At 33.7% G+C, this 22,836-nt stretch overlaps 4 protein-coding genes and 1 long non-coding RNA gene across 11 annotated transcripts in view; 3 read left to right on the forward strand and 2 right to left on the reverse strand.

Annotated features, from left to right (window-relative positions):
* LOC103861161 overlaps window positions 1-1,472 on the forward strand; it is a 3,635-nt gene extending 2,163 nt beyond the window's left edge. The window contains exons 3-5 of the mRNA XM_033287396.1: window positions 52-586; window positions 678-783; window positions 867-1,472. Of these exons, the coding sequence (XP_033143287.1) occupies window positions 52-586; window positions 678-783; window positions 867-1,472 (1,247 nt within the window). The remainder of the gene's footprint in view (window positions 1-51; window positions 587-677; window positions 784-866) is intronic.
* Window positions 1-6,189, forward strand: part of LOC108871189 — a 10,346-nt gene extending 4,157 nt beyond the window's left edge. The window contains exons 1-5 of one of the 5 annotated variants that reach the window (XR_004456332.1): window positions 1,671-2,208; window positions 2,284-2,685; window positions 2,766-5,434; window positions 5,526-5,576; window positions 5,719-6,189. Coding sequence is in view for 2 of the 5 variants with exons in the window: in XM_033287815.1 (XP_033143706.1) it covers window positions 1,735-2,208; window positions 2,284-2,685; window positions 2,766-3,065 (1,176 nt within the window). In the remaining 3 variants the exon portion in view is untranslated. Of the gene's footprint in view, window positions 1-1,670; window positions 2,209-2,283; window positions 2,686-2,765 lie in introns of those variants that run through there. The other 4 variants (XR_004456333.1, XR_004456331.1, XM_033287815.1 and 1 more) reach the window with 4 other exon arrangements.
* Window positions 3,231-6,189, forward strand: LOC117132782. 2 transcript variants are annotated; one of them, XM_033287818.1, is made up of 4 exons: window positions 3,231-3,444; window positions 3,544-3,948; window positions 4,037-4,297; window positions 4,385-6,111. In XM_033287818.1, the coding sequence occupies exons 1-4, from the start codon at window positions 3,343-3,345 to the stop codon at window positions 4,388-4,390; spliced, it is 774 nt and encodes a 257-aa protein (XP_033143709.1). In that variant the 5' UTR covers window positions 3,231-3,342; the 3' UTR covers window positions 4,391-6,111. The 2 variants fall into 2 exon arrangements, with proteins under 2 accessions (XP_033143709.1, XP_033143708.1); XM_033287817.1 differs by having other exon boundaries at window positions 4,037-6,189.
* LOC103860961 lies at window positions 4,693-11,031 on the reverse strand. The gene is made up of 2 exons (XR_004456334.1): window positions 8,554-11,031; window positions 4,693-8,468 (listed from the first exon to the last, which is right to left on the reverse strand). It is a non-coding gene; the product is annotated as an uncharacterized LOC103860961 (long non-coding RNA).
* A 5,542-nt stretch (window positions 11,032-16,573) lies between these two features.
* On the reverse strand, window positions 16,574-22,240 carry LOC103860962 (type I inositol polyphosphate 5-phosphatase 2). Of its 2 annotated transcripts, none has more exons than XM_009138644.3 (10): window positions 19,766-22,240; window positions 19,560-19,668; window positions 19,362-19,454; window positions 19,163-19,250; window positions 18,973-19,077; window positions 17,762-18,614; window positions 17,487-17,671; window positions 17,292-17,400; window positions 17,051-17,199; window positions 16,574-16,965 (listed from the first exon to the last, which is right to left on the reverse strand). In XM_009138644.3, the coding sequence occupies exons 1-10, from the start codon at window positions 19,793-19,795 to the stop codon at window positions 16,761-16,763; spliced, it is 1,926 nt and encodes a 641-aa protein (XP_009136892.1). In that variant the 5' UTR covers window positions 19,796-22,240; the 3' UTR covers window positions 16,574-16,760. The 2 variants fall into 2 exon arrangements, with proteins under 2 accessions (XP_009136892.1, XP_009136893.1); XM_009138645.3 differs by having other exon boundaries at window positions 19,560-19,665; window positions 19,766-22,239.
* Between the last annotated feature and the right edge of the window lie 596 nt (window positions 22,241-22,836).

The following is a 22,836-nucleotide window of genomic DNA, read 5'->3' on the forward strand; positions in this document are numbered from 1 at the left end:
TAGTCAAGATTAAGATGTCCTGACTCTATTCTCAAATTATATTTTTGACAGGATTATTACCTAAAGGTGTTAGGATAGCTATTGGCCGCCTGTGTGCTTTCTTCCATCATCTCTGTCAGCGGGTAATCGATGTAGAGAAAATTACAGTATTGGAAACTGAAATTGTGGAAACCCTCTGCATGTTTGAGAGGTTTTTTCCTCCAAGTTTCTTCGATATAATGATGCATTTGGTAGTTCATCTAGCCAGGGAAGCTCGGTTATGTGGACCAGTTCATTTCCGATGGATGTACCCATTTGAGAGATACATGAAAGTGCTGAAAGACTTTGTAAGAAACCTTGCAAGACCAGAGGGTTGTATTGCTGAAGCGTATCTTGCAGAGGAATGTGTTAGGTTCTGCAGTCAGTTCTTGAAAAAAACAACAAGTTATGAGGAGAAACCTGATAGAAATACTGAGTTCGAGAGCAGCTCTATTCTTGAAGGCCGTCCAATATCTGCAGCCACTTGTCGTGTTCTTTCTGAGAAGGATATGAAGATTATACATCTTGCTGTGATTCAGAATATGGCAATCGTCGAACCTTATGTGGAGTAAGTCTTTCAAAGCTACTTGTTGTTTTTTTAGTTACTGTCGCTTGTGACTTTATAGCGTAGCTAATACATTGTTTGAATCCTTTTGAAGCATGCACCTACAGCATCTACAGGACACTAATGAAAAATGTAGACGTGATGCAACAACATTATGGAGACTTCATTCACAAAAATTTGCTTCTTGGTTAAAAGACCAGGTAATTTTCATAGTATGAGCAACAATTTAGTTTTCTGGTTTTGGCTATAGATATGTATTGACACTTAACATATTTTGTTATAGATACCTATTAGCTCAGAGAATCACGATGAGACACTGAAATGGCTGGCCTACGGTCCTCGTCTTAGCTCTAGGTCTTTCACTGGTTACATAATTAATGGTCTGCGGTTTCACACGATTTTAGTTGACAGGCAAAGTCAGAACAGTGGTGTTCTATATGAGGCAACAGCTATGTGTAGATCTAGTGCAAAAGACACTTCGCAGATGGTTGATTTGGTAACATACTATGGCAGAGTGTTGGAGATTCTGCTGATCGATTACAATACCTTTTACATTCCTGTATTTCGCTGTCAGTGGGCAAATATAGGTAACGGAGTGAAGGTTGAAGATGGCTTCACACTAGTCAACCTCAACCAAAGTCAAATGGCTTTTGCAGCTGATCCATACATCCTCGCCTCACAAGCAAAGCAAGTCTTTTACTCAAGAATAGATGAGTCATCTAGTTGGTATGTAGCTATGAGAGGTCCTACAAGAAGATACCGTGAGGAAGATGCTGAAGATGGACATGCAGATGTTGGTCCTATGCCAGCAGTAGTAGCCATGGATGCTGATGACTTGGTTGATGAATCTAGAAATGCTCGAGCTGACTGTGAAGGAATATATGTTTGAAAATGGAAAAGTTGTGATTTTTTGGATGATGGCCAGAACAGATTCCAGCCCACAATCTGATGAATTGTGTTTGTGTAATGAAATTATTTAATTTTTTGATAATGGGGAGGAATCTGTGAAGCTGTTTTTTGATGAATTGTGTTTGTGTAATGAAATTAACTATGTTTCTGATCAGTTGCTTTGAGTGTTGTTTGTTGTTGTGTTGTTTGTTGTTGATTTGCTTTGAGACTAACTAACTCTTTTATATTTCAGGTGAACTAAGATGGGGAATCGGAAGAACAAGCGTGTGAAGAAGCAAAGGACAGATGTAGAAACGGAGGTTGCGGAAGATCAATTCCTCGAAGATATAACAAACAGAGAAGTCTCAGATGAAATGGAGGCAGAAGAACATAATCAAATGAGGACAGAGGAGAATGAAATGGAGGAAGAAGCAGAGGACTTGGAGGAGAATGAAATGGAGGAAGAAGCAAATGATGATGTGCAGACTCAGACTGACACAGCTACTACATCACAGCGTAAAAGACGCCGAGGACCTACAAAGATGAAACACATTGCCAAGGATCCAACTGAAAGGCAACATGTCGACTTCACAGATATGGGGGATCCATGTGGTCCAGGTTCTGTACTGTTATCCTCCTACTTGGGTCCCTTAGTTCGTGAACATGTTCCGGTGATCATTGATAACTGGAGACAAGTCAGTGAAGAAATCAAGACTGTGCTCTGGAAATCTATTGAGGTAATAAGAAAAAAATTTACATTTAACTACGATCCATTTTACTTGTATTTGAATGTGTCTCATTGCTGACTACAGATGAGGTTTGACATGGACGAAGACTTTAAAAAGGCTGCTGTGTTTAAGCAGATGGGATGTTTGTGGAGAGCATCCAAATCACGTCTGGTAACATCTGTTAGAAAAGCTCCAACCATTAAAGGTAGGATGAGCTTGCAACCGAACAATGTTTCTACAGCTGAATGGCGTAAATTTGTCAAAGAGAAGACCAGTCAGGCCTTTAAGGTTGTCAGCGACTCTTACAAAGAAAGAAGACAGAATCAGATTCCTCACACCTGCGGCCGTAAGGGAATGGTGAGGCTGAGAGAAGATTTGGTAAAGTCAAGTGAAGATCCATCAAAAGTGTCGAGGCTCCGAGTTTGGGTGAAATCACGAACAAAGAAGGATGGTACTCCTGTCAATGTTAATGCAGCTGAAAAGATTGTAAGTTTTCATATTGATTTTAAGAAGTTGGATCTGCTGGTTGCTGCTTTGTGATTATTGAAATTTTAATGTGTTTCCAGAGAAAGGCATCAGAGATCGAACTTGAGGGTCATGCCGATTCAACGACAACAAATCCAAAGAACGATATGCTATCTCAGATACTGGGACCTGATCAACCTGGACGGTTGCGAGCGATGGGCAGAGGCATTAGCATGACCAAATTGAATTGTTTACAGGTTAAGGACAACTATATCGCTGCAATGGAACAAAAACATGTCTCTCTGCAGGAACAGGTTAATGATTTACAGAAGGCCCTTCGCCGAATGAATAATCAGGGTCCTGCAACTGATGTCAGTGAAAACTCCTATAACAAGGTATGAATTTAATTAATCTGGCTTACTCTGTCTATAAAATTGTATAGTTGCATTTCATTGACATTGCTTGTACTTCATGTAGAGTGTAAATAATACCAGATCACTTCCCAAGTGTTATCTGGTTGACTGGGCTTCTGTCGATGAGAAAGTTGCTGAGGGACGGGTCGTTTCAGCTGAAGCTGATGAGTTAGTTAATGGGGTTCCTTTAGGGCCTCACGCTGTGAAGGTTTTGGTTGAAACTGCAATAAAAGCAGACACTTTTTTATGGCGACCTGCACATAATATGTTTACTATGGAGGATGCAGTTGGCGAAATGATTGCATGGCATTCTGATCACTGTATTGTTGCAACAGCAGGTCTCATTCCAGAAGACAATGCTCCTACAGTTAAGTTTCTTCTCTCTCTGTTCCTAAGTATGATTTTCCTCTATACCTGAGTATGATTCTGAGTCATTTTTGTTCGATGTCTTTGTTGTGTTTGGCAGAGCCCTTTCACAAGTTCAGTTAACAAATGCAAGCTCATGGACTATATACAGAAGGAGGAAGTGGTTGCTTTAGGCCGATGGCAGACTAAAGAACCAAAATCATTGGTGAATGGACTTCCTCTTGGTCCTAATGCAGTAAAAGTGTTTGTCGATGAGGTACTAAACCCAACGGCATTCATATGGAGGCCTACTGTAGGAAAGACAAATATGGAGGATTTTCTGAACTGTTATGTAGCATGGCCTGCAAATTGCGTTGTGTTTGAGCCGGATATAACAGATTCTCCACGTCGTCAACAATCAGATTCTAAAGCAGTGAGTTCATCTTCTAAGAATCAGAAGTCTCCATTAACTCCACCAGCTCCTAAGAAACCATTTACTCCTGCATCTCCTCTTCGCAGATCTGAGGTACAACTATATTGTTGAATTGTTTGATTCATTTTTGCTTTCTGTGATGCTTGAATTTTGGCTTCGTTTTTGCTTTCTGTGATTGCAGCGTAACAAATTCAAGCCAAATCAAAAAATCCAGCTGCTGGATCTGTCTGGAAACAAGGTGATCGTCGCTGAAGGACGTTGGTCTTCGAGTAATCCTGAGCATCTTGTCCACTTTCAGCCTTTGGGGCTTGGTGCTTGTAGAGTCTTTGTGGATGTTGTGAAGGTGAAAGATGCATCTGTGTGGAGGACTTCATCTAAGATTGAGTATATGGAAGATGCACTTGGAAGCACTCTTGCTTGGCCAGAGGATAAAATTATAACGGTGAGAGTTTTGTTCATTTTTTTGTTCTTTCTCACTTGGAAGCACTCTTGCATAAATGTGAACCGAAGGTTATGTCTTACTTTTCAGGTTTGACAAAAGAGCAGAAGGAACCATGCAACTATTTAAGTTCTTGTTGACATAAATGACTTGGTGTTTGCTGTTTCAGAACATGGCTTTTGTTTTTCAATTACTCGGTGTTTCTCTTTTTTTCATGTGTCGGATGGATTGAAATGTTTGTATGGTTTGAATGATTTACTTAAGTTAAGACTTTATGTTATTGTGTTTGATCCATTTTATCATTTCAGTTTTACAAAGGCCCAATAAGATAAATGTCCATATCTAGTTTACAAAGAACAAATCACTATTCTCGGTTTAGGGCAAGGATAGGGGTTAGGATTCTCATGTTTTTGTTAGTGATTAGGTTTAGAGATTTCTTTTAAGGTTTATTCTAATCATAGTTTTGAGGTCGTTTTAAAGAAACTATAACACACATTAAGACAAAATTATATGTTAATCACAAAATACATGATGTAGTTCCCTTTCCACATTATCTTTCTTGTGAAAGGGTTAGCATATGTAGTGTTTAGTTTGAGGGTTAGGGTATATTGGTGTAGTTAAAGTGTTTAGTGGTTTATATATTTAGAAATTGATGTCTAAAGTTAGATTTATATTTTAGAATCATGATTATATTTTTTACAAATTTTAGATAATTTTAAAAATATTTATAAATAACCAGAAACATAATTTCTCTTCTTTTTTTAATAGCCATCGATTGATATCTCAGATCAAAGGCCCATAATCCACCATCCATCAGCTATCCTCGTTCTCTCTTCCTATTGGTTGATTATTTTAAGGCAAGGATCATAATCTTGTCCGTTCGTAAATGTTAATCTAACGGTTCAGAATTGTTTTTTCTTTTATCTCCTTCCTTCTCTCTCAGAACGTACGCCCACCGCAAACTAGGTTAGAGAGTTATCTCAAACCACCACAAATCTCTTTGTGACACCACGAGCCCACCTCGACCCACCACTAATCACTGTCTACCCATCACGATTCCATCTCAAACAACCATGATTCTCTCTTAAGCGACCACGATTTCTCTCTCTGGGTTTCCATCGAACTCATCCATATCAAAAGGTCTGCGCCCTCTAAAGTCTAAACCCTAGATTTATTTCATCTGTATGATTATTATATATTTCTCTAATTAAAAAGGTAACAACTCTTACAGATCCTTATAGATTCGAACCCTCACAGATCTGGGTTGGGAACTTCTTCAAAGGTCAGAGATACTCGATTTCCATTTATTCTTCTTCAAATATCATCTTCGATTTATTATTTCTTCTTCGAATAAGTTTTCATTTTCAGTTTAGATATTCATATTCAAATATCTATTAAAGTTCTAACTTGTGTTAACTTTACAGTCTAGAAACTATAATGGAAGGAAGGAAGAGCATCGTATGTGCACTGCCGGCATCTGGAGTGAGACCACAACTACTCCAAAAACAAAAACCACAACAAGAAGCACTCAACAGAGAACAAGAACGAGGACAGTCCTCGGGAGGAAATGATGTGGAGGAGATAACCAGAACAGAGTTCAGAACCTCTCTTGGCTACTTGACACGCATTGAGGAACCTGAAGAAGACATCGACCCAATGTTCAGAAACTCATCTCTTTTCAGACGCCCACCACAAGCACAAGGACAGTCCTCGCGAACCAAGTCTGGCCGTCATTACTAATTGTTGTTTATGTATGTTGTTTATGTCTGTTGTTTATGTATGTGTTTTTTTGCTATATGATGAATCAATTGTCAGCACATTATAGTGCTTTTTGCATATTTCTAGTCTGGTTACAATTACTAAAATTTCTATTTTTTAATTTTCTTTTTTTACAATATTTTCCAATTCTATATCCCATAAAAAAAAATAGTAAATCAAACCGAAAAATGTGTCAATATAGAAAATATTAGCTATTCAGTATTACCTATGAAAATAAACGTTATAGCACAAGTAAAACGCTGTATTATAATATTCAATGGCACAAAAAAATTGCTATTAAATGTTCAAAAATCCAAAACAAACTGAGTTACAAAAAGGTATTCCATGACAAAAAACAAATGTCATAACAAAATATTTTATGGCACACGAAAAGTGCCACATAAAATATTTAAATAGCGAAAAGAAATCGCTATAAATAGGTATAATATAACACAGGGCCAACGCTATAATATCTGTATATTGTTACAGCACGCGAAAAACGCTACGCTAGGGGGGGGGGGGGGGGTCTATTATAGCTGCGGCTATCACGGCGTTCTTCGAAACGCTATGAAAACGATATGATAGCATTTTTCGGGTGCTATTAATACCGATATTTCTTGTAGTGTTTGTTTCATATTAAATATCGTTTAAGGTTTTCTCACACCTATTAAAATCTCTTAAACTGTTAAATTTTTTTTTTTTAATTTGCTTGTGTCATCATCACATTGATTTTGAAAAAAAATATAATAACATGATCTAGTAAGAAATGTGACATATATTATATCTTATTATGACATATATTTAATGACAAGTATTTTGATTTTAGAAATATTCTTAAAATAAGTTGATAAAAAATAATTTGACTACATACCATAACAGTAGATTCTTTAAATGAGATAATGATTAAATTTGGCTACATATCATAACTGTAAATCATATACATTATTATTATTAAAATTATTAGAAAATACTATAATTGATAGTATAAATATATATATACGCCATCATATTAATTTTAAATATATCATAACGAAAAAATGGTCAAAATTCATAATTCTATAATTCTATGAATATTTAACTAAATATTTTAGCCCTGTTCGTTTGGTTGCCGCAGGTTTCGGCGGCAGCGTCAGCGTCAGCGGCGGCGGCAGCGTCAATGAGGACAGTTGTTGTCCGTTTCGCAGACGCTGACGCTGCCGCTGCCGCATACTATGTCGCAACCGCAGGTTTTATCGGCGTCAGCCGCAAGACGCGGCGTTCGGACGCGGCGTTCGGACGCGGCGTTCGGACGCGGCGTCAGACGCAGCTTCCTGCGTCAACGAAACGAACAAGAGTTGACGCAGAATGTTGACGCTGCCGCTGCCGCCGGTACCTGCAGCAACCAAACGAACAGCCCTTTTAAAGTTATACTTAGATCTATTAATTAGCATAAATATTTGATTAGTTGAGTTTTCAAGTATTGAATTTATTTGAATTTAAACGCTATAAAATGCATCGTATAAGACTGACAAATTAAGATAATACAATAATAAAATTAATTGATTAATATATTTTAACCAACAAATGTATAAAAAAAACATGTACATGAATTTATAGTGTTAACTATTTAAAATAAATGTATCTTTTTTCATTTTAACTTAATTTGAACTAAAACTTAACTAAATAAAAAGTAAATTAAAATATTTTTAAACTAAATAGAAAAATTAAATAAATAATAATTAATGATTTCAGTTTTTATTTTAAAAGAGGTAAAACATAATTTTTAAATATAACTTTTTAAAAACATTTCTTCGCATGCACAAGAAACCACCTAGTTACAACTAAATGCTATGTTTTGTTTCTAACTAATGTATTAACAATATGGATAAAACTGGAAATTTTGATAAAGATAAGTTTTGAAATTATAAAATAAAATTAAAATAGAACAAAATTTAAAGTGCAGAACGACCATACATGAAACGGATAGAGTACTTTTGAATAAGATTTAATCAAGATATGTTAGTGAAGTCCTGGTCTCTGAAGGCACTTTCTCCCAAGTTCTTTGTTTAAACCAGTTAAGTGCGGTCCATCCGAGAACAAGCCTTTCTGAGAGGAGAAGGCATGGATGGTAGTAACACTGGATTCTTAGGCAGACCCATCAAGAAATGAGATGAAATCTGAACATAAACACACAAAAATTAATTATTTGGTAAAAGAAATTTGAGTATTTCTTACATGATTCTTTAACCTCTTCCAATTTTTGTAGTGGTGCTGCTGCAGAGATAAGAGATTCAGTATCAGGTCGATCTTCCGGGTTCTTTTGAAGACATTTTGAAGCAAGATTAAGAAGCTTAGTCGCGTCTTCACTCTCAAATCTCCCTTCAAGTGATGAATCCATGAGTAGCATCGCATTTTTCTCCATTATGATATCAAAAGCCTGAAATATTGAAACATTCATCACTAGTCTCATATTAAGATGACAAATTAGTGAAATGAAACAAGAAAATTTTCAGGGACATTACATGGTTCGGTGGAATGTGTTTGCCGCTCACAAGTTCTACAAGAACATTTCCATAATGGTAAATCACACTTTCAGGAATGATTATACCTGAAAAATGGGAAAGATATCCGTTTGATTCATCTCATGAAAGTTTTTTTTCCTTAATGTTCTTGACGTAGACTTGTTAGATCTTTACCTGTTTCTGAAAACTCTGGTGGAGTGTAAGTCAAGTTAGTGCTATATCTTGTTCCGTATCTACTGTTCTTGATAAGACCAAACGTTGATAGACGAGGATCACCGTCCTCATCAAAGAGGATTCTGGATGCACTTAAATCATGATAGATCTTTTGGCTTTCAATGTTGCAGTAATCAAGTGCTTGTGCGATATAATATGCAACTCGAACACGCATTTCCCAAGGAATTTCCTGTCTGTTCCCTACACAACAAAAGAGAGCATCAATTCTCTAAGGGAAGATCAAAAGGGAAATAGTCAGATAAAAGATTAGAGGAACATCTTACAATGAAAAAGATGCTTTGAGAGAGTACCATAGGGCATATACTCAGCCACCAACAATCTCTCGCCTCCTTCAACGCAATAACCAAGCAGATTGACCAATCTCTTGGACCTAAGATTTCCAACAGCAGTCGCCTGATCCTGATTCCACAAGTCAAAACGGTAGTCAACGCAAGATCAACTATTACAATTCAGACAAGATAAACAGACAGAACAAAGTTCCAAAACATCTTTGTTTTTCAAATACAATAGAATCTAATTAAACTATATATATATGGTAGCTACAGTTTCAGAATCATTAGCTAATGTATTATTTTCCACTTCTACATTAACTATATAAACCGCTTTAATCTTCGACTAGTCATTTAATGATCAATGAACATAATATAAAAAGCTCAAGTTCTGAATTAGCCCTTGTAAGATTCTTACCACAAACTGCTGAGCATCAGGCCAAGTCAATTTAGAGAGTCGCTTGATGGCGACGAGACCAGTGCCTTCGATCATTCCTCCGTAAACCAGATTGAGATCTTGCATCTCACCTCCAGGGACAATGCATTTGCCACTAAACCCATTTGTTGCATCGAACAGTTCACGTAATGCAAAGCGTTTGAAACATGGTACCTGACTCTCCTGCTCCACTTGGTCCTCAGTTACTGCAACACAAAAACAGTTTCATCATAAAAAAAAAGGCTTAGGGGAGTTATTGGAGTGTAGTTTAGAGAGGTATACACTTTCCATCTCATTCTTACTTTACACCAACACCCCAATCATTAAAACACACGCACACAGGAGTTAAGACAAAACTAGGCAAAAGACAAACTAATCTACACTTCCACTAAGAAGCAAACTAGAGTCAACCTGATTCTAATTGGTGCTGAACTGATGGATGATCAGGAGAAGTGATCACATGATCAGGAGAAGTGATCACATGATCAGGAGAAGTGATCACATGATCAGCATCTTTGGACTGGAAACAACCCATCAAAAGAAATGAGATTCTTCCAAGCAATGGGAAATGTGAAAGAGTAAGTTGATAATCAAAAATGATTATGCCGGGAGAATATTGTCTCTCCCTCTGAGTGAGTTTGGATGATATATTATGTTTGGCTTTGGTGCTATGTACAAGGAGAAGAGGTAAAAGAAGAATGAAAACTGAAGTCACCACAGAAAGAGTAAGAATATATTTTTGGATAACAATGGAGAAAAATTTAGCTTTTGAGTTTCTGATTTAACATATATATCCAATCAAAAGATTATTTACCATAAGATGAATGTTTTGAAAGATTATATATTACCAACCAACAGCGCTAAGACAAGACATACTCTTTACAGACAATCCTCACAGGAAAGTCTAAACGCCAATCAAAAGCTGCGAAGTTTCAAATAACAAAACATTACATTTTAAGCGAAACAAAATACCTTAATTTGCATGTACTTAACATAAGCCTTTTTGTCTAACCAGAGAGCTAGTTTGCTTCTCTAGTTAATTCATTTTATTGCATGCTAGAAGTTGGAAGTAGTGTCTCCTCTATGCTGAGACATTTTGGTTATTTACCTATGGATATGTAAAGCTAACATTCAGCTACTAAAAAAATATTTCAGAGAAAATCAACTTTCATGTGCTTAAAAATAACATAAGCCTTTTTCACATTATTGAATATTTGAAATAGACCAGTCCTTGGTAACATTATCTATATTATTAAAGCTGAAGTACACATTGAGATTGTTTGGCAATATGAATAGTAGTTAAAAAATAGTATTGTTTGGACACATAGATAGGTAAGCTAGGAAACAAAATAATGGGCTTATGCTAATAAAATAATTTGAAGTCCATTACATTATATTAAAAAGTAATAGGTATATGTTACTTGATATATATATTCAAATCAAAATAATAATTTAAAATTGATTTATATTAAAAATCTATTCAAAAATATACATATATTCAAAATTTGATTTTTACTAACATATTTTCCAATAACTATTATAAAAATGTTTTCAATATATATAAGAAAAATACAATACAAAGCTTGATTTCAAACACCAACTTAAATTATGGTTTTTATATTTCACATTAAATTTTAAAATATAATATATGTGATTATTTATATGATTGTATAAAATATTATTAATTACAAGAAAAATTATTTGATGATACGTATAAAATAAGATTAATTATATGATAACACATATTTTGTAACCTATGATGACACATATATATATAATATTGATTAGGGGTGGGCGTTCGGATTCGTTTTCGGGTCTTTTTGGGATTTCGTGTTCAGTTCAGATCTTTGAGTATTTGGTTCGGATTTGGATAACCAATTTAAATAGGTTTGGTTTAAATATTTGGATAGAGGATAAATAATTATTTAAGTATTTTTGGAGTTTCTAGTATATTTTAACTATTTAAGATATTTACGTTTGATTATTTGTATATATTTTCAAGCATTTAAGCGAACTTAAAAGTATCATATATATTCTGGATGTTTTTATATATATTAAATCTAAAAATAATTAATATATAACTATATAAATCTATTTTGGATACCCAAAATATTTCGATTCGGATCGGATTAGATTTCAGTTCTTCAAATACCAAAATTTTGAATAATTAAGATATTGAATCAATTTTGGTTTGGATTTAGTACTACTTATTCGGACTGGGATCGGTTCAATTCTTCAAATTCGAGTTTTTTGCCCAACCCTAAATCTTATATAATAATGTAGAGTATTCTCCCTCCTCCTTCCTCCACGAACTCAAGGAGAGATGGGCAAATTGAGCCACGTGTCGGCACTAAACCAAACCTCTCTTCCGTCACCTTTTCGGACTGGGCCGTACTTTTTCAAGGGCGAAGTCCAATATTTATGAAGCCCACCAGGACTACTCTCCTCCTGCGTTTCCCCTACTCTGTTCAAACTCACCGAAATCCTCAGCCTACAGTTCCAGGTTTCTGTAACGCTTTTCATAGACGATGAACAATCTTATATATTAAAACAGAAGTCACAACCTTGATTTATGTGTGATTTTTTTAAAAATGGACCTAATGGACCTTTTCATAGAAATTCATACTATATTTTAATTCAGACTAATAATAAATATAATTTTTAAAATATTTTAATCATAGTATCTTTTGATATCTTTTCATTTTAAATATAAATATATTTATTTTAAAATTCTAACAAATCTGTTTAAAAAGATTTTTACAAGATCTTCATTTTTGAAATTATATTTAAATATTTTCACTAATTTCGAAATTAGTTTAAAATATTATTATACATTAATATATTCAGTTATATAAAATGAAAAATAAAAAAAAATCTATAATATTTTAGTTATTATATAATCATAATCAATCATATTAAATTAAAATTATTATCTTGAGCTAAATATAATAAAATTGTATTAAACTTATATATTTATATATTTTATTTTCGTAATTATAAAATATTTATGTTCAAAAATAAAATCTAATATGTTGGTAAGATGGGTTAACATTATCAAACTATATAATACATGTATAAAAATTAACATGTATTTATTTAAAGTTAATAATATAAAATCTTTGTAACTACATTAATTATAATATATTTTCATTTTAAATATAATATATATTTATATATTATATTTTAAAAATTCTAATAAATCTGTGTAATATTTTTGTTTTTGTCACGAATAAATCTGTGTAATATTTAAACAATAACTTAATGTATTTTAAGTTATTGTTTAGAAATGAAAATAAATAAATTATATCCTATTTTATCTACTTTTATAGTCATGATCATGTTAAAATATAATTATTATACTAAAATAAATATGATAAAATTATATTCAATTGATAAATTTATAAATTTTATTTTCATAAATATAAACTATTTATTTAAAATATAATATGATGATAGAACGACTTAAAATTAACAAACTATATAATACATGTCTAAAAATTAACATATCTTACACTTTTATATATACAATAATAAATTATCTAAAATAAATAAGCATAAAAATATTGGTAAAAAGAAATCCAGTTTTGAAATACGGGTCAGAATTTAGCATAAATTAAATACAAAATATTTTTTAAATATATTTTCTCATGAATCCCCTATATTAATTTGCTTAATAACTAAATGCAAATACAATAAAACAAATATATAATAAGAAGTGGCAAATACATAAGGTTTAAACAATTAATTAATTATAACATGTAAATTATAAAATTATTGTATTTGAAATAGTTATATTATTTAACTATATAATTATCATTAAAAATATACCACTTATGTTCTAAAACAATAATTTATGTATAGAAAAGTAAAAACAAACATCCGTGCGGTTGCACGGGTCAAAATCTAGTTTTATTTACTTCTCACCATTAAATCAGTCCTTCAGTCTCTCACACTACGTGAATTCAATTACCTCTATCCCAAAAGTTCAGATAAAAACCGTAAAAAGTCATTCTATAAATACAGTCTAAGAAATCTTCAAATCAAGCTGATTCAACAGAATAAAATCTCTTGCTTACAGCACAACCTGCAACAATGGAGGTTTCTCGAGCCCTTTTTCTGATGTTAACACCGGTTGCTGATACTGTCATCACGCGTCTTGTGCGATTCTGGAAAGCCCGAGACGTTAACAAAAGAGGGGAACTGATGGGAGTGGACACGCTCCTTCTTGATGAAAAGGTTTGTCTCCTTAGGTTCCTTCATTGTGGCTGAACTTGACAGCTTCTCATACACTCAGGACCTCTAATTGTGTTTGCTTCTTTCCCAGGCGACGCTTATCCAAGTGTACATGGCTTAATACTTCCCGTCATCTGCTGAGAGAAGGTGCAACTTACGAGATCAGCCGGTTTGATGTTATAAGTAGCAACACCGAATACAAGCAGGACCGGTATGACTACATATGTTACATAATTTATATTTTGATTGTAACATGTAACAACGGTTTGCTGCAGGTCTACAACTGTTAGTGCAAGTGTTTATAACGCACAAGCCGGCCAGCTAAAAGAAAAGTTCTTGGCAGTGGGTGTGCCGAAGGTCATCGTCGCTACCAGCATTAACCCCAAGTTCGTATGAGGTAAACCTTTTGCATATGACTTTCAGGACATACATTTGCAAACCTGCTATAATCACACATTAACTTCCTAACAGTTACATGGAGTCTTTCTGTGGATGCTAATCCTAGGACACGTTCCTACTTTGACAACGAAACAAGAGCCACTGAGACCTTTGTTGGCAGGTTACTCCCTATAACAACTAAAATTTAAACTTGCTTTTTTGGAAATCAATAACAACTGTACAGACACGTACGTATTGGTCAATAGTTTTGCTGATGAATTTATCTCTCTTTCCATCTTCATTTCTAATCTGATCATAACAAGAAAGACATTTTTTCCCTATCATCATCTTCAATTCCTCACTCTCTCTTTTCATCTGCATTCATGATCCTGATTTGATATTTTTTTGATACAAAGGGTGATTTGGTTTCATTATTTATTCTTCATCTAGCTTTGAATTGCATTGTTCGAGTTTGTGTGGGTGGTGAAAGCAAAATAACAAATTGTAGCAGGGACCATGCATCATCTGACCCTGGAGATGCTTGAGGCTGGGCTGCTGGGGAAGAAGCTTTATGAAGCAAAAGTGTTGGTGAAGCCATGGTTGAACTTTAAGAAGTTGCACGAGTTAAAGCGTGTCTGTGATGATGACCCTACCATTACTCCCTCCTATTTTTGTTGCAAATAAGGTATGACTACATATGTTACATATATGTATGGAAGACAAAGATTCATCTTAAGAAAGACTTTAACCATAATTTGGTTTTGTGGATCAGATGAGTATGAATCTGGATGGAGGAAGTTTCTAGAGATGATCCAGAAGTTCAGAATGTTTGCTGATCATGCATAGTTGCATACTAACACTAAGGTATGTCTTCAAATATTGTCAAACACATGAAGGGCTAAGCAAATGAGAGCTTTGAGAATTCAAATCCAAACCGACAATTTGTTACGTTCACAGATTAAATGGAACAGACAGCTAACATGTATTTCTTTTATAGTCAGTGCTTGTGTAGTGTTATTGATGGTTCTCTCCTGTTTGAATGCACGTACTGGCTTTGATTGTTTATGTTGCCTTTGAGTTATCTTCCCTTGATGAGTCATTACTGTGCTTCAGTGTCAATATATGTCGTTTGGGGATGACTTCTACTTTTTTTTCCATCTTTTTCATTTCCATTCACGTTTTTAGTAAGACCTTACTGTGTCTAATTAATGAACTTCTTACTGGGTAGTCTTTTCTAGACTTTAAGCTAATGGTGTATCTCATGTGTATTTGTGTTTCTGAAATTGGGATGTATTCCTTTATCGAGTTTTTGTGAGAATTTATTTAAAAGTTATTGGTCATAATTAGATTGGTATTGCATTAGCCTGCAACGAATCGTAATTCGAAATGTGAGCATAACTACATACGTTTGTGAAGCAGTCGTACGTTTGTCACGTTCTTCCTTTTGCAGCATTATTCACAAAGTTACCATCCAATATTTATCAGTGCCTATGAAACATGAGTCTTGTAACATTGTGTTCAATAGTTTCTCTACGTCCGCACCCAAACACTTATCAGTCTTCATCCCTGGCTTGCGCAGTTTTAGTTACGAGTATGGATGCCAGTATGGCACTGTGTAGGATGAACAACCTCGGTGGATGTTGTCAGCCTTTCCTCTTCCATCACACGCAAAATAACTACTTACGTTGTATGAAGACTATGGTGCAGTTTAATGTTTGTGGTCTTTTTTCATTCACTACCTCTTAAAAATAATTTGTCATAGTTGGGTTGTCATCGGCAATGCCTATTTGGGTTTACCAAAAATTATTTCCTTTTATTTCCAACCGAATATTTGGATTTCCAATGAATAAGAAATATTATTTTTAAAATTTCAGTGATTTATATATATTAGCATAAATTTACAGGAATATGAAAAATTATGTCCTTTTTCACTACAAACTAAAATTCTCTTTTAACATTTTTCTACCAAAAATAATAAATACAATTATAATAATATATTTTACATATATATAAAATTAGTTTTTTTCCTTTTTGGTGATAGTTCATCGTATATGATGTACATCAATTCATTTAATAATATAAATAAGAAATGCCATCTATCATTTTAAATAAGTTAGATACAAAAACTAAATAAGATAAAAGGCTATTTCTTATTTTATACCATAAATTAGAATTATTTCAACATGTTTTATATAAACTTGATTATGCTAATATATTTTAACCTAAACCAAGCTGAATTTTATAAATAACTGAGATGTTCATATGTTTTAAGGCCAGAAAAATGAGAGGAAAAAAAACAAATAGCCCTGAAATGAACCAACAACCAACGATCTATGCCTAGCCGAAACCGTTAATTTTATAGTCGATAAATGACAAAATGCAAAGATCTCAAACTGGGATTGCATTCATTGAATCAGTGAAACTTTAGTTATTATTATATGTCAAATGGTTTTCAGAGTTACACCATCAATTTAAGCACTTTCATACAAATTTATTTTAAAAAAATAGAAATAGTAGATCATCATAAGGAAATCAAAGAGAATGAACCAACAATTAAACAGATAAAAGTTAGCTTTTATATAGCGAACAAAAATAAAACAAAACTCAAAACAAATATCCTCCATGCAATAAAAATTATGAACATGTTTGCGAGACACTTAGACTGAGAAAGCAGGTTCAGGATGAACAGCAGAAGCAGCTGCGTTATTAACGTGAAGAGCTCTTTGAAGTTTCCGTTGATCGAAAACTTCAACTCCAACGTTGAATATGGAAGTCACAGGCCGATGATCGGACATCCTTATCTCCGATCTCTTATAACACTCTTGTCTTATTCCTTTTCCCAACCATAATATTCTATCACACCTGTTAACACACACAACAAAAATTAATCACAAAAGTTTCTAAATTTCCAGAACTCTGAGAGCGTACAATTTTTTAAGTCACGTACCATGCAGGAGCTCTCTTCTTCTGTCCTTCTTTCAAGTTTTCTCCCGCGTAACGATCGGAATCAAATTCGTATTTATATGTAGGAGGGAATTTGATCGGTCCTTCTCTCCATCCATCAAAGACATGCCCTCTTCGTAATTCTCTAATCAACTGTTACATTACAATTGATATTTGTTTTAATATATATTAACAAAGTAATTAGTATACATACACATATGCGGGTAATTATTCAAAAACCGAACCTGATCACTGTTCTTGAGCTCATCCCATCGTTTCTGCGCGACAAGCTTTCTTACTTCACTGTCTGACATGTTAAGTCTGTAGTTCAGATCACCAAACCAGAATACCTGACTGTTGTTGAAGGAAAACAAAAACATTTTAGTAAAAAGATTTAAAAGTTTCTTGCGCTTCTTTTATATATTTGATTGGTTGCTTACTCGTGACATGGAATGGTTCTCGGTTGATCGGTATCAAGAACCGATGAGAAACGAGTACGACGTATGATTTCATACACGTCAGCATTCCGGCGCTGCTCAGCACCTTCTTTTTGACCGGAAGTTAAGTGCGAACACACGAAACACATTCTTGATTGATACAACGTCATGCTAATCGATACTGATCCCTGCTTGGGAAAGAAGCTAGGGTTAAGGATTTTTTACCTTTTATTGATATTACTTGGAAAAGAAGCTAGGTTTAGATTTTTTTTAATTACCTTGTTTCCCATGTAGCCCATCAAGCCAACTCCAACCGGCGAAACTTTCAAATTGTTGACGTGTCTTCTTAACCGCCGTCGGATCCATACGGATACATAGATCCCAACCATTTGCTTACTCACTATTCTCACATACTTTTGACAATCTTTCACCTTCCGACACTCCTTCACCAAATCTTCCGACAAGCTATAAGTATTTCTGATCTTGTCTCCTTCATCGGAAGACGACTCTCCGTCCAATGAATCATCAGACATAGCTTTCGCAGCTTCTTCGGCTTCGGACAAGGAGGAGGAGGAGGAAGTATTATCATTCTCTTCTTTGATATCATTCCAACTCAGCTTTAGCGTCTCAAAGCTCCTTGACCGTTTCAAGTTTCTTGCGTCAGAAGCAAACCTACTCACTCCCGTTGGATTCTCCGGCAGCTTAAACCCTAGCATGGCGTTGCTGCTCAACACTCTCCTTAGCTTCCCCTCTGATCCAACAATCTGAGGATTCTCGTCTAAAGCTCGTTCAGGCCAGTCCATGTCTGGATTCCCTACTGGTTCAAGACTCGGTAAAGCAGTTGCAGCATCGATGAACTCATCTGTAGCTAGGTCTAACGAGTGGTCAGCAGCAAGGTTCTCGACCATGACATCAGCGATAATGGAGTTTGCTTGTTGTGCTAAGACGGGAGACGACGGTGCGCTATGAGACCTATGAAGAACGTTGTTGTTGCTTGATGATTGATCATTGACTGATTCTTTTTGGGGTTTGTTCAGTGTTCTACGGATTATGGATTCCCATCTCGGAATCGGACCTCTATCTTCTGCTCCGAAGACGTTTCCGGCGTTTAAGGGTACCACTTCTTGAAACCTGTAACAAATTTTTTTTTACACCGTGGAATATAGATTCATCAAAACAGAGGAATATAAAAATATCATAAACTAATAATTATTTGTTTATTAATAATAAAATTCGTTTTTCTTCAAAACAAAATGCATCTCTATTTGTTTTAAAAATATTTTAATTTTATGATGTTTAATTAAGGGTCAAATTATAGCCTTAGTGAATATATAAGATTGTAAAAGTAAATATATTTTCTTTTAAATAATAGCAAATTTTAAAATAAAATAAAAATAAAAATATTTAAATTAATAACTATGTAATAAATAAAATATTATAATTAACTTTGTTAATTTATAAAGTTTTTAGTGTTGTTTTCTTTACGTACCCAATGATGTAGATATCGGAAGGGTTATCAGTAGAAAGCCAATCGTCAATATCAAGATCATCGGAGGGACGTTTCCCGGCGACGTTCCATGTGGCAACCGTCACTCTATAAGTCATTTTCAACGAATACAAAAACATTAAGGAAGATATTTTCACCAGAGAAAATATACAAAATTACAAAGTACCCTTACCTGATGTCTTTTGTGTTTATGTATTGGACTCTCAAAGTCTCCGATTTGCCTCGCCGGTGTTTTCTCTGGTTACCCCTCACACCACCGTCTAAAATATTATAATAACATCCAAAAATATATTATAACACCTCTGTATTTATATATTTATTATTCAGTTACTTGAAAATATCATTTATTTTGACAGAAAATGAGAATCTACCTGAAATTTTTTTGCCGTGATCAGCTTGGCGGCCGCCATGGCTATCTTCATCAGCTACGCAGCAGGCATTAGATACGTTTTTGACCGAACATACTGTTAAAGGGACCCATAAAATCATATTAATAAAGATAAAAACTATAGACAAAGTTTGACCAAACTTAAAAGAGAGGACAATTCTTGAGAATAAGTCATACTTACCGTCATCTTCGCTCTCATTCTCTGTATCTACTTCGTCTTCGCTAAAGTCGTAGACCTTCGGCTTTATGTTCAGCCATTTATTCATAACAATCGAAGGCCAAAACCTCTGCTTTACGTCAAACAAACAAAAACATAAGTTTTGTGAATAAATAATTAATAAATAAATGAAAACAGAGAAGAGCAAGCAAGCAAGCAAGATATCGTACTTCAGTGCGTTTCCCGCGTCTTGTTTTCATCTTATCCGATGAGACAAAGATTTGATATATTTTTTTTCTCTTTGGGGGAGTTTCGAGGAGAATATGAACAGAAGAGATGTCGGAGTTATGATATTTATAACAGTGACAGAGCGAGCTTCAAGAAGACTACACACGAACAAGAACAAAGAAGAAAGATACAAAATAAAAAGTGGCAGTCAGGCAAGAAGACGTGTGGAGGAATTTATAAGAAAATTAAAATTAAAAAGGTGTAATGATGGAAATTCTCTGATATTATGTTTGGGTTCGTTCGAAGAAAAAGCTATAAATCTATGGCTGTTATTTAACAGCCTTCACGAACCAAACTCCAACTTGCAAGTCACTTTTTTAATAATATAGTTTTCTATATAGTTTTTAGATTAATTTGGGGAAGACATGTTATAAAAAAGTATAAAGACTATCTGATTTATTTCTCTGTTTTTTTTTTTTGCTCTCTCACGTGTTTCTTCCGGTTTTGGATATTTGAACCAAATCTGTTATTTTGATTAGGTTTACTAGTTAGTGTACCGGATACTTCTCTTAAGCTCTTAACAGCCTAATCTTTGATTATCTTTTTCTTCATTTTGGGAACAAACTTTTTTTTTTCATTCTATGATATTTTTGGAGATATAATGATGGTTTATTGGAGTAAACTGAACCAATATAATTATAGCTTATATCATATAAACCAACATCGGCAGTTCAGCATATAATAAAGAACCGTTTGCTCAAAATAAAAAGAAAGAAAGAAACCGGCTAGATTCTTTTTCTTTTGTTTTATTGGGCTAGTTAACTCTTTTTCTTTTTGCAAATTAAAGATATGTTTGTCTTAAAACTTACACGGAAGCAAACCTAAAATTTTGCTAAATGGAATCATTTACCGAATCATTTTCACTTTAGTCACTGTTTTTCTAAAACAAAAAAAACTACAAAAAACTACAAAAATACAAACCAAAAACCAACCGAAATCCGATTCAGCATACTATTAGGATAATATTTTATAAAGGTTCTTTTTAGTGATTTAAAAAAGTCAAAATGTCAATTTCTTAGGAGAAACGAATAGTTTTTCAATACGAGTCTAGCTCCAGCTAAGATGTTCAGGCTTTCAGCCATACAATCGGCCAAAAGATTGATTATTTATCTGACTAGTATTTGATTAAAAAATATTATATAAATGACAATTGACAATGAACTGGAACCATAAAAAAATAACGAAAACAAGAATAGGCGCATTATTCACGCTTTTATAAATACCATTTTCTATATCTTTTTAATATTGCCTTATGTTTCAGTTTAAATAATTTGAATAGTGTTTTCAACTTCTGAAACTGATGAATTTGATGGATATCGACTCTGTGCAGAAACAAACCATTCTTTCAATTAAAAAAAAAGGGAAATATCCAAGTCTAGGATATGGATATATAGTCCAAATATACTGAAATGTTAATTTCCGACAGCGGAATTAGTTCATTTTTGTCATAAAAATTAGCACACACTATATATATAATTAGATAAATTTTATATGAAACAAATTGACGCCAATGCAATGCAACTTGTGGATAGCGGACGTAACAAGAGTCATTTGAAGGTTTGGCTGAACTAATTAATCTTATTAATCACTAAAAACTAGCGTCACACAATTAAATTAGTTTTAATTAATCAAATTGGCTCTATTTAAGTAATTGATCAATGGACCTTAAAACAAAAACCGGAAGACGATGGTTGACCATCAAATAGGTAACGGGATATTTTATTACAATAAGTTCAGTGGGAAATAAAAATGTTTTAACTAATCACCAACGAGAGCGACGGGAAAACTAATACATAATTAGATAGATTAATCCGTAATGTAACTGCTGTCAAAGAACGTTTGTAGAAAGAGTGGGATTATAGAAATCTAACCTTTAAACAAAGAAACAAAATTATAAATATAATCTATTTCAAACTGAACAAGTCGGTTACTCGAAGATTATTCAAAATGTGAGAATTCTAACATGATAATATACTTGAAGAGATTAATATATTTTAATTTACCAAATCCAACACAAAAATTAGATACTATTGGTAGGTCGGTCTAAAGGTACATTTGGACCACATACCTGTAAACGCACCTATATATAAGGAAACACTTGCCCTAATTTGTATTATGACTAATTTAAAATTAATTGAGTATATTAAAAATTGAAATTTAATTATGCCGTATAAAGTTTTTTGAGTAACGTGTGGACGAAATAGGTGAAAATGTTTTAGAACGACGTTAATGCCATTTGCTTTTCTCAACGAGCTAATAGGATATCAACACGCAAATTATACGAATAATCCACTTTTATTTTTTACTCCATTATTTTATTTTATACAGTTCTAAATGGAGTTTTAAACGACAAAAAAGAAAACGGAGTTTTAACGGCAAAAATGGAGTTTTTGTTGGACTGGTGTCATAACTTTTCAAGCAATTCTTAACCCACAACCTCCCCCCACCCCCACCCCACCCCACCCCACCCCACCCACATTTAATTCTCATAGTTCATTCGTGAATATTATAAACATAATGTATATGCAGTATATAATCCACTGATAGAGCTCGTTATTTTGAATAAGTTATTTCTATTTAAATTAAATTTACATAACCGTAAAAAGTCCATAAGAAATACTAGTCATATACTCTTTCTTAGACGTTTTTCTAGTTAATGTTTATGTAATCAAATATTTATACGAAACAAAAATAAAATATGAGGAATGAGTTAGATAAGACAATTTTACAAGAAGTTATTATAAAAAAAACGGTTGTACGATTTTACATTTTTACCAAAAATAAATGTCGCAAGTAAAAACTAAAAAAGATCCAGTTGAAACACACCGTAATAAATTAAATGGTAATATTACAAGATTTTATCGAAATTGGTCACATTAAACTACTTAGAGTGGATCTATCCATGTTTGGCTAAGTTTGTTCGACTAAATGATACAGTGAATAGATTAGGGATAAATCATGTCGGAAATCTTATTTATATTAGAAACAAATCAGGATCGAGAAAGAGGTTACA

Source organism: Brassica rapa, chromosome A03 (assembly GCF_000309985.2).
Source record: "Brassica rapa cultivar Chiifu-401-42 chromosome A03, CAAS_Brap_v3.01, whole genome shotgun sequence".
Lineage (NCBI taxonomy): Eukaryota > Viridiplantae > Streptophyta > Magnoliopsida > Brassicales > Brassicaceae > Brassica > Brassica rapa.